Source organism: Nerophis lumbriciformis, linkage group LG27, assembly GCF_033978685.3.
Source record: "Nerophis lumbriciformis linkage group LG27, RoL_Nlum_v2.1, whole genome shotgun sequence".
NCBI classification, from domain to species: Eukaryota; Metazoa; Chordata; class Actinopteri; order Syngnathiformes; family Syngnathidae; genus Nerophis; species Nerophis lumbriciformis.
Window position 1 is genome coordinate 7807501 of NC_084574.2, and position 12872 is coordinate 7820372.

The following is a 12872-nucleotide window of genomic DNA, read 5'->3' on the forward strand; positions in this document are numbered from 1 at the left end:
CCTCCCCCATGTATACTCATTCACACACATTCGCACAAAAGGGGTGTTTATTTCTGTTATCAATATTTCTGGCTCCTACATTATACATCATTATATATCAATACAGTCTGCAGGGATACAGTCCGTAAGCACACATGATTGTATTTTTTTATGAAAAAAAAACAAAAAAAAACATACCATGGCTAACAACAGTCAATATTAATTTATTTTATTTTTTTAGGGGGGTAATAACAGTCAATATTTATTTTCATTTTTTCTTATAAAATAAAAGTAAGCTTTTGTTAAACCAAATATTGTGTTTTTTTTCCATATACAACAACCTATCTGGATTCGATAAGAGAATCGATAAGGAATCGGTTTGATAAGAGGATTCTATAATGGGCTCGAACATTTCTTATACAGGGCCTTTAGGGCATACTTGCCAACCTTGAAACCTCCGATTTCGGGAGGTGGGGGGCGGGGGCGTGGTCAGGGGTGGGGCGGGGCGTGGTTATGAGGGGAGGAGTATATTGACAGCTAGAATTCACCAAGTCAAGTATTTCATACATACACACATACATATATATATATATATATATATATATATATATATATATATATATATATATATATATATATATATATATCTACATCCTGAAAATATGCAAACAAAACTGTTTAGATAATTGATACTTCAAACTTGCATAAATAAATATTAAGGAATATAACATAACTTGGCTTCTGAGAGCTTCAAAATGTAATGAATAAAATGCTAAAGTTGTTGATAAACAAGCAATTATTTTAATAATTAAATATGGTCATTTTAAATTAATTATGATCATTTTAAATTAATTATTTCAAATATGTTTATTTTAATGTATAATTCTATGGCTGGATGTAATAAGGAGTCAGAAAAAATACAAATAAAAATACAATTAATTTTGATGTTTTTAGCAAAATATAGTAAAAATGTATTTTGTTTTTGGTTTTTTTTAATTAGTAAATATATTTATTTTTAGGTAAGACAAACATAATAATACAATTTATCTCTAGTATGGATGATTTAGTTCTTGTCACCCTGTTGTCCTCCCGTCATGAAAAAAGGCTGTCCTCACTCAGGTCCGCATGGAGCTGGAGGGGGCGTGGCCTCCAGCTCCGGCTGAAAATCGGGAGATTTTCGGGAGAATATTTGTCCCGGGAGGTTTTCGGGAGAGGCGCTGAATTTCGGGAGTCTCCCGGAAAATTCGGGAGGGTTGGCAAGTATGCTTTAGGGGTTTATGTGTTTTTTAAGTTGCATTATGGATTGCCCTTGTAAGGCTTACAGTATATGGCCAATGCCTAAAAAGTACAGATAATGCAGTTTGAGATTGGTATTTGTTCATGCAAAACCCCCGTAAAGCAGCATGATAATGTACCATCTGGAGTACCTTACATACCTTCTGAGGGCCTCCCTGACAACAATGGAGGACCTGACGTCCAGGTTGCCATGGCAATAGGCAGGCATGGTTGTGTCTCTGTGAGGCGTGTGAGTCGTCTCCATAACCTCCGGGCTGGTGCTCGACGCCGGGGGGAACCCCATTGGTACGGCGAGAGGCCGATCTCCGTGAGACGGCGGGGCCGGGCGCACGGGCCGGGGGGGCACATGGGTGTCGTCGCCACTCGCCACCCTCCTCACCTGTCGGGACAGAAAACCCATGTTGACATCTGTGCACCTGTTCACCTGACACAAACGCAACCTTTGCTCGGGATGCAATAAAACGTTCGTTCACACGCGGCCCGGCAATAAAAGGCAATGAGTGTAAAACTGGAAAAGGTGACACGTGGTCATAGTACCATGCCAACCTGGAGCGGGTAGTGATGGCGCGTCCCTCCCACCGTATTGTAGGCGAAGAAACGTAGTCTGACTACCATCACTTTGTGACCCGTCTGCATAGCTACTCGCTGCCCGACTGACGGAGTTGCCTATGAAACGGTGCCGATGTCACGAGGATTGACCACGTTGGAAACGCTTTAATTTGAGTTAAAAGGCCTTTTAGGCCAACTATTAGTCAGACATTTCCATTTAGGGCACTCGCTAAATGGCTCGTTGGCAAGTTTAATCGACGCCGCATCCATTTAGGCTGTTCGTAGCCGCCTGTGGAGCTAATGGGCCAATCTTTGGAAACGTAATTGGGGCTGCTGCTTCTTCAGCTTGACCTGATTTGAATCCTTCCGGGCTCAGGTATTGATTCGCTCTTCTAGAAAGGAAATGAACGAGAAAATAAGGCCATTAGTAAATTGCTGGATGCTATCAGGAGGATTGCAATGGCGTCAAAACAGTGGCAAAATACTTGAGTGGAATTAATTTTGGGCACGCTTGCAACTAGAGATGTCCGATAATGGCTTTTTTGCCGATATCCGATATTCCGATATTGTCCAACTCTTAATTACCGATTCCGATATCAACCGATATCGATATATACAGTCGTGGATTTAAATATTTAAATGTCTAAACAACCTCGCGCCAACCTATCTCTCCGACCTCCTTCAGCCTTACTGCCCCACCCGATCCTTAAGATCACAAGGCTGAAGCTTAGAGGTGACAGAGCTTTCGCCGTTGCTGCTCCCAAGCTCTGGAACGACCTACCCCTGAGTGTTAGACAAGCCTCCTCTCTTCCTGTTTTTAAATCTCTCTTAAAAACATACTTTTATTCCATGGCTTTTAACACTGAGTGATATCCATCCTGCAATGGCGCCCCATAATACACCTGCTGTGAACCTGTTTTTATGTTTTTATTTATTCTATTTTAATTATTTATTTTTTATCGTGTTCTGTTTGTGTTGTGTTGTGTTTGCTCGGTACTCGTTTTATCTTTTAACCTGTTCATTGTACAGCACTTTGGCTACCCCTGTGGTACATTTTAAATGTGCTTTATAAATAAAGTTGATTTGATTTGATTTGATAACACATTATTATGCCTAATTTTGTTGTGATGCCCCGCTGGATGCATTAAACAATATAACAAGGTTTTCCAAAATAAATCAACTCAAGTTATGGAAAAAAATGCCAACATGGCACTGCCATATTTATTATTGAAGTCACAAAGTGTATTATTTTTTTTTAACATGTCTCAAAAAAGCAGCTTGGAATTTGGGACATGCTCTCCCTGAGAGAGCATGAGGAGGTTGAGTTGGGGGGTGGTGTATATTGTAGCGTCCCGGAAGAGTTAGTGCTGCAAGGGCTTCTGGGTATTTGTTCTGTTGTGTTTATGTTGTGTTACGGTGCGGATGTTCACCCGAAATGTGTTTGTCATTCTTGTTTGGTGTGGGTACACAGTGTGGCGCATATTTGTAACAGTGCTAAAGTTGTTTATACGGCCACCCTCAGTGTGACCTGTATGGCTGTTGATCAAGTATGCCTTGCATTCACTTGTGTGTGTGTGTGAAAAGCCGTACATATTATGTGATTGGGCCGGCACGCAAAGGCAGTGCCTTTAAGGTTTATTGGCGCTCTGTACTTCTCCCTACGTCGTTTTAATAGGTCATACATTTTACTTTTTGAAACCGATACCGATCATTTCCGATATTACATTTTAAAGTATTTATCGGCCGATAATATCGGCAGTCCGATATTATCGGACATCCCTACTTGCAACGTCTTTTTGCTCTCGTACACACTCTGTATGTTTTCGGACAGTGTGTGGACCATGTCTCTGTGTACGACCGCGTCATTCATTTTATGTCCCACCTGCAGGCAAAAAGCAGGGCACGGCATATTTGTCGGAGGCGGAGTGCGCCACATCCCTTGCTACCCAGTACACTATAGTCCGGGGTTGTCCAAACGTGGCTTCCTGTTCCACTCAGGATTGAATTCAAAGTCTCCCTACTAACCCACCAGTGCCTCCATGGAAATGCCCCCCTCTACCTCAAAGAACTACTCACCCCCAAATCCTCCACACCGGACAGGCTAACCTCCTTCAACCTCCGAGGACAAAGCTACGAACAATGGGAGACCGGGCTTTCTGCTCCGCCGCTCCCAGTCTGTGGAACACTCTCCCTGACCACCTAGGGCACCACAGACTGTGGATGCTTTTAAAAAAGGCTTAAAAACCGTTCTTTTTAAAAAAGCCTTTTTTTTTTTTTTAGATATATGCATACTAGTTTTAGCTATTTGGCTGTTCTAGTTTTTATTTTTATTTTATTTTTTTAATACACTGTAGCACTTTGAGGTTGTTTACTCAATGTAAAGTGCTTTTTACAAATAAAATCTATTATTATTATTATTATTAATCAATGCTGAAAAAATGTACGCAGGGTTTTGTGTTTTGTAGCATGTATTGCAAGAGTGTGAGAAATTTTAAGTCAATCCGACTTATGGAGATCAAACTTTGGGGATAAATAACCGCGCCGCCAAGTTGGATATTTGTCAGAAAATAATAGCATAGGGGTGCATGTCTTAATTAATTTTTACCTTTTTGTGTGCAGCGGTACAGAAGTAGAAGAGATAAACAAACACAGATATACAGTGTCAATGTTCGAGTTGCTGTTCAAGGAATCAACATTTCCTTAACTTAATGACCGCGTTTGAGGATACAACTGAGGCATGTTTAGGGCCTCAGTACTGACTTGTTTGTGTGTGTTTGTTATCACTAATCTCCTTTTCAATTACCTTAATAGACCTTTCACAGAGGTTCGGCCATGAGAGCTACACGACTTTTATGGAGGAGCGATGAGTTAATGAGTATGGTGATAGAATTTGATAAGGTTATATCTTGATAGCACATGAATCATGCAGGTGGTTTTGAAAAGAGGAATTCATTTGCATCTTTTATTACGATGCATATATAACAATGGACGTATTTTCACCCGGTCCTTAAAAGATTAAATATTCTTATGTTAATCTAAACACAAATGTATTTTTTTAAAGAAATCAAGTGATATCATACTGTATATATCACTGTCAAAACATAACTCAGGTTCAAGGTCAAGCAAGACCCTTACTGTTTTTGACTAATTTTCAGTTCAAGAAGGTTAAGATAGCGAGAATTAAAAGATCATAATTAGTGCATCATTAATTTATTAATTATTAGAGAATTTGTAGGGTAAGCAACCATATACATTTCTGCAGATTTTATTTTATTTACTGGTATTTAATTTTGAATTTTAAATATACAGGTATATATATATATATATATATATATATATATATATATATACACCTGTATATTTAAAATTCAAAATTAATACTTAATATAAATTATATTAATAATCAAAATTAATATATATATATATATATATATATATATATATATATATATATATATATATATATATATATATATATATATACACACACCTGTATATTTAAAATTCAAAATTAAATACCAGTAAATAAAATAAAATCTGCAGAAATGTATATGGTTGCTTACCCTACAAATTCTCTAATATATATATATATATATATATATATTAAATGTAATTATCATTTTGTGGGGAAAATTCCAGTAAAATATACAAAATATCACAAATAAAAATGAATCTTCCTAGTTCTTTCCTAAAATTCATATCATTGTACTTTTGTACATTGAATACTTTTAATTGCCAACCAAAAAAAAAAAGTAAAAAATAGTTTAGTTTTTTTTACCCATAAAGAGGTTAAGGTATTGATATGTATTTTGGTCATTAGTTAAACAAACAGAAATAGTATGGAGGTTGATGTGTGTCTTTACTACGAGTTTTTATTTTATTTTGTTTTTATTTGTTTTACACTGAATTTATGTAACTTTATATTTTTTCTTAGAATTATTTTTACATCAATTATGCTGACAATTTCATTGAATACACATTGGGAGCACAATTTGTGAGTTTGAAAATTAAGTTTGTTAAAATGCAATGTTTTAAAATTCATTGTGTAAAAATGTTGTGTCAAAAAATAAAAAAATCAGTGAAAAAAAATTCAATGTAAAAAAATGGTGCAGAAAAATTCAGTGTAAAAAAAATCAGTGCAGAAAATTGTAATATTTCTGCACTGATCTTTTTACACTGAATTGTAAAAACACAATTTTTTAAAACACACACAGTTTGCTCAAATATTTTTATTCAGCAAAATTGTCAGCATAATTTGATTTTTAAAAACGCAAAATAAATCAATGACATGAATTCGTAATAAAAACAGAACTTAATTTCCATAAAATACAGCATAAGCTCTGAAGTAAGTTCAGGATGTTAAACAAACAGAAATAGTATGGAGGTTGATGTGTGTCTTTACTACGAGTTTTTTTATTTATTTATTTTTTTTACACTGAATTTATGTAACTTAATATTTTTTCTTAGAATTATTTTCACATCAATTATGCTGACAATTTCATTGAATACACATTGGGAGCACACTTTGTGAGTTTAAAAATTAAGTTTGTTAAGATGCAATGTTTTAAAATTCATTGTGTAAAAATGTTGTCAAAAAATAAAAAAATCAGTGCAAAAAAAAATCAATGTAAAAAAATGGTGCAGAAAAATTCAGTGTAAAAATAGTGTAAAAAAATCAGTGCAGAAAATTTTAATATTTCTGCACTGATCTTTTTACACTGAATTTTAAAAACACTGTATTTTTAAAACACACACAGTTTGCTCAAATATTTTTATTTAGCGAAATTGTCAGCATAATTTGATTTTTAAAAACGCAAAATAAATCAATGACATGAATTCGTAATAAAAACAGAACGTAATTTCCATAAAATACAGCATAAGCTCTGAAGTAAGTTCAGGATGTTAAACAAACAGAAATAGTATAGAGGTTGATGTGTGTCTATACTACGAGTTTTTTTTTTTGTTTTTTTTTTACACTGAATTTATGTAACTTAATATTTTTTCTTATAATTATTTTTACATCAATTATGCTGACAATTTCATTGAATACACATTGGGAGCACAATTTGTGAGTTTAAAAATTAAGTTTGTTAAAATGCAATGTTTTTTTTTAAATTAATTGTGTAAAAATGTTGTCAAAAAATAAAAAAATCAGTGCAAAAAAATTCAATGTAAAAAAATGGTGCAGAAAAATTCAGTGTAAAAAAATCAGTGCAGAAAATTTTAATATTTCTGCACTGATCTTTTTACACTGAATTTTAAAAACACTATTTTTAAAACACACACAGTTTGCTCAAATATTTTTATTCAGCGAAATTGTCAGCATAATTTGATTTTAAAAAACGCAAAATAAATCAATGACATGAATTCGTAATAAAAACAGAACTTAATTTCCATAAAATACAGCATAAACTCTGAAGTAAGTTCAGGATGAGGTTGATATTGTTTAATATTAACCTATTTAAAGCACTTGCATGACCGTTTAATAATGTTTAAAAGCATTGCCTATACTTTTAATTCAAGTTTTTCCCAGTGTTTTTATTTATTGTGCATTTAATAGTTAGCACAATAATAGTTACTGCTTCCTGCTTCTGTTAGTCATGTGACCATCTGGTTTGTTTCTGAGGATTGTTTATTAGTGGCGAGATAAGAGTGCAGGGAGGGAGAAGTAAAGGCGATAAACTGATTGCACATCATGACAGGTTAGTTTCTGTACCTTCCTTCTCCTAAGCCGTGCATCACTGCCTTGGCGCTGAACTTCTGGGATATTTGTCACAACCTTGAAGAGGGGGGGGGGGGAAGGAGGAAATAATATTAATATTTATAAGAAGCATAATTGCATGTAATTAAATATTTCCTGATTTACAATCAATTGAAATGTTTGCACAGTGTGAGTCAGTGTGAGAATAACCTTCCTGCACAGTTGCTTGGTAACATCTGCAGAGCTCGCAGAAAGCCACAAATATCTTTCCCGGCTTTAAGGGAGGGAAAAGAAAAAAATGTCTCTTTCGACACAAACATGCGTCACGCTAATCACCGCCGCACGTGTCACATGCTTGGCGTTAAAAATAAAAGACCTGTGCGAGGGAATTTGAAGTGTGCATGCATGTCAGGCATAAACAACCACCAAGCATGCAAGTACCACAATAAAGAATGAATCTTTTCTCTTTTTCAGGTCAATGTTAAAATGTTAAACTGCAACCTAAACTCTTATTGTTCCACTGCGTGTATTGACACCTAGTGGTCTCAAGGTGTTGTAACAAGCCGCTTTTATAGCAAATGTATGCTTACCAAAGCACCCAGCATTTATTCACGGAAACCTTTTGAATAGAACCCGACGAAGCTGCATGCAGGATCGTCTGATGTGATGTTTAAAATTATTCATGAATAGAGACAATTACTTTAACACAACAGGAATTGTCTCCGCCTAACAGATGTAGCGACCAACCGTAGTTACTGACAGTGGGTTTCTGAAGTGTTCCTGAGCCCATGTGGTGATATCCTTTACACACTGATGTCGCTTGTTGATGCAGTACAGCCTGAGGGATCAAAGGTCACGGGCTTAGCTGCTTACGTGCAGTGATTTCTCCAGATTCTCTGAACCCTTTGATGATATTACGGACCGTAGATGGTGAAATCCCTAAATTCCTTGCAATAGCTGCTTGAGAAAGGTTTTTCTTAAACTGTTCAACAAGTTGCTCACGCATTTGTTGACAAAGTGGTGACCCTCGCCCCATCCTTGTTTGTGAATGACCGAGCATTTCATGGAATCTACTTTTATACCCAATCATGGCACCCACCTGTTCCCAATTAGCCTGTTCACCTGTGGGATGTTCCAAATAAGTGTTTGATGAGCATTCCTCAACTTTATCAGTATTTATTGCCACCTTTCCCAACTTCTTTGTCACGTGTTGCTGGCATCAAATTCTAAAGTTAATGATTATTTTAGTTTGAACATCAAATATGTTGTCTTTGTAGCATATTCAACTGAATATGGGTTGAAAATGATTTGCAAATCATTGTATTCCGTTTATATTTACATCTAACACAATTTCCCAACTCATATGGAAACGGGGTTTGTATATGAAACCTTTATGAGGGTATTCAAAATGTGCGAGAATGTTTCGGGCGTTGGAAAAAATTGCGAGGCTGCGCATCATTTTCGGAATTGCTCGAAATGGGAAACATCCTGGAGGGACTGAAATATTCAAATAAGGCTTGTCCTGAAAGTTTTTCTATTTTTCAACAACAACCCTTTCAGATAAAACCTTACAAAAATACGGGTTGAAATTTTAGGTCGGAGATTTACTGAAGTGGGTCAAACAAAAATATGCTGAGAGGAAAGGGAGCATCAGCATCAGCATCGTGTATCATATCCTCATATGTGCTGTTGTCACAGTATCAGAGGGAAGGTGCGGACACATTTTGTATATGCATGCATGTTTGTGGGAAAGGCGAGCTCATTGGGTGTGAGGGAGGCGTCCTAAAAGGTCAGGGTGGTGTCAAATGGCTGCCACACAGTAAAAAAAAAAAAGAATACTATACATCGTACACACTTGTGTCATGTTGGATGATAAAACTAGATGTATGTGTCCAAAGTGCCCTAATGTGAGATTAAACACAATGTTTAATGATGCTAAGAACAGCAACAGGAGACCACGAGAGGTCAAGCCCCGCCCGCACCTCCTGCCTGTCCAAACATGACCGCCAAAGTCACGTTTCACCGCGCCGCCATCAATCACCAATCAAGAATTTGCTGGGAAGGATGTCTTTCCTAAAGCAGAACTGCAGGTCAGACTGTGCACATTCCACAAGTTGTGAGAAATTTCAAGTCAATCCAACTGTATGTGGGTCAAAATTTGGGGTTTAACAACAGCGCCAACATGTGGTGCAAATAATAGCACAAGCTATACAGAATTTTTTTTTTACCTTGAAACCCATTTTTTACCTTGAAAATCATGTTTTAACTTAAAACATTTTTTTTTTATTTTAAATTTTTTTTAACGTTTTTTATTATGTTTTTTAATTTTTGTAAACATTTTTATATTTAAAAAAAAAAAAAAAAAATTTAAATTTAAATTTTTTAATTTTTTATTTATTTATTATTATTATTATTTTGTTTTTATTAATCAATCCAACAAAACAATACACAGCAATACCATAACAATGCAATCCAATTCCAAAACCAACTAACTTTTTTTTTTTAATTTTACCCTAACCCTAACCCTAACCCTAATCTTAACCCTAACCCTAACCCTAATCTCAACCCTAACCCTAACCCTAATCTTAACCCTAACCCTAACCCTAACCCTAAAAAAAAATGTTAATTGTTAAAATTGTTTAAAAAAATTAAAAATTGTTTTAAAATGTTTTAAATTGTTTTAAATTGTTTTAAATTGTTTTAAAAAATTTAAAAAAATTACAAAAATTACAAAAATTACAAAAGTTTTAAAAAAAATTTAAATTTAAAAATAAAAATAAATAAATAAAAAAATTAATAAAAAAATAAAAAAAATAAAAAATTTAAAAACATTTTTAAAAAATTAAAAAAATTTGAAAATAATTTTTTACCTTGAAAAAAAATTTTTACCTTGAAAAATTTTTTTTACCTTGAAAAAAAAAAATGTACCTTGAAAATTTTTTTTTACCTTGAAAATCATTTGTTTACCTTGAAAATCATTTTTAACCTTGAAAAAAAAATTTTACCTTGAAATTTTTTTTTTACCTTGAAAATCATTTTTTACTTTGAAAAAAAAATTTTACCTTGAAAAAAAATGTTAACCTTGAAATATTTTTTTTACCTTGAAAATCATTTGTTTACCTTGAAAATCATTTTTAACCTTGAAAAAAAATGTTTACCTTGAAAATTTTTTTTTACCTTGAAAATCATTTTTTACCTTGAAAATCATTTTTTACCTTGAAACATTTAAAAAAAAATTTTAAGTTTTTTTAATTGTTTTTTTAATTTTAGTAAAAAATGTTTTTAATTTTTGTAAACAAATTTAAATTTAAATTTAAATTTTTTTAAAAAAAATTAAAAAAATTTTTTTTTTAATTTAATTATTTTCTTTATTATTTAATTTTTTTTTAATGTTTTTAATTTTTTTAAAACTTTTTTTAACTTTTTTTTTTACTTTTTAACTGCTTGAATTGTCCTGATTTCTGCCCATTTGAATTGTGTTGCTTTAATATAATTGCTTCAGCCACATGCAAAAAGTCAGTGTTCAAAAACAAGAAAAATAAAATAAAATTAGGGGTATTTTATTTGAACTAAGCAAAATTATCTGCCAATAGAACAAGAAAATTCAGCTTGTCAAGATTTTCCAAAACAAGTCAAATTAGCTAACCTCAATGAACCCAAAAATACCTTAAAATAAGTATATTCTCACTAATAACAAGTGCACTTTTCTTGGTAGAAAAACAAAATTACTTTTTTGCTGAATATGTTGAAAAATATTCTTAAATGAAGTAAATGCTAGTGCCATTATCTTGACATAATGATATGCGCACGGCATCATGATTTTTTTTTTCATGCTTGAAGTAAGAAATGATTACTTTAAAAAAGTAGTTTTATACTTGTGAGTGTTGATGACACAGCTTTGCAACACTTGATATTCTAGTTTCAAGCATGTTTTACTCAATATAGCTCATAACATCTCAGCAACAAGCTGTAATATCTTACTGAGATCAGTTAGGACCAAAACCCTTAAAATAAGTAAAACACTCTAACATAAAATCTGCTTAGTGAGAAGAATGATCTTATCAGACAGAAAATAAGCAAATATCACCCTTATTTGAGATATTTCATCTTACTTAGATTTCAGTTTTCACAGTGCATATGGTACTGAGCAAGCAGGACAGTGAATGTGTATACCTTCGCAAATGTTCTACACTTTGAGACATTTTGTCCATTAAAAAAAAAAATCTAAAACCATTCCATTGTAACAAATTATAAGTTATACTGTATAAGCCAGGGGTGTCCAAACTACGGCCCCAGGCCGGCGTCTTCAGTTTAGCCCGCAAAAGGTCGTTGAGTTTATAAATTAATCCGTCCCGTTAGGGATTTTAGCAATCTGACTGTTACACATCTGGCCAACAGGAGTACATCAGGTCAATGACCATGATGGAGTACACCATGAAGAGTACACAGCACAGCATTAACTGATATGACCCAATCCAAACAATCTATCCTACTCATGGCGCAAAACACGAAATGCAACCAACACAAAAAGTCAACACACATGGTCACACATAACACAACCTACTAACTGAACTTCAATCAATCAATCAATCAATGTTTATTTATATAGCCTTAAATCACAAGTGTCTCAAAGGGCTGCACAAGCCACAACTTTTTGGATATTATAACAAAAAACTGTCCAAGCACCATAAAAAATTCAAAAATGACTCCCATTTCATATACACATACATACATACATACATAAACACATATATTATACATATATATATATATATATATATATATATATACACACACACACATATATATACATATTTATGTGTGTGTATAAATATGTATATATATGTTTATATATGTGTGTATATGTATATAGTGTGTGTATATATATATATATATATATTGTACACACACACACACACACACACACACACACACACACACACACACAAATATACATATATATGTGTGTGTATAAATATGTATATAAATGTTTATATATGTGTATATATGTATATAATATGTATGTGTGTGTATATATATACTGTATATACATACTGTATATACACACACACATAGATATTCATATATATACACACACACAGATATACATATATATCTTGAAAACACACACACACACACACACACACACACACACACACACACACACACACACACACACACACACAAATATACATATATATGTGTGTGTATAAATATGTATATAAATGTTTATATATGTGTATATATGTATATAATATGTATGTGTGTGTATATATATACTGTATATACATACTGTATATACACACACACATAGATATTCATATATATACACACACACAGATATACA

The 12872-nt window shown here is 33.4% G+C and overlaps 1 protein-coding gene across 3 annotated transcripts in view; it reads right to left on the reverse strand.

Annotated features, from left to right (window-relative positions):
* The window catches only part of fam13a (family with sequence similarity 13 member A), a 190298-nt gene that overhangs the window by 116042 nt on the left and 61384 nt on the right, over window positions 1-12872 (reverse strand). For 2 of the 3 annotated variants that reach the window (XM_061922948.1, XM_061922946.1), the window contains exons 6-7: window positions 7541-7603; window positions 1416-1654 (exon numbers count right to left, since the gene is read on the reverse strand). In XM_061922948.1, coding sequence (XP_061778932.1) covers window positions 1416-1654; window positions 7541-7603 — 302 coding nt within the window. The remainder of the gene's footprint in view (window positions 1-1415; window positions 1655-7540; window positions 7604-12872) is intronic. The other variant, XM_061922947.1, reaches the window with a different exon arrangement.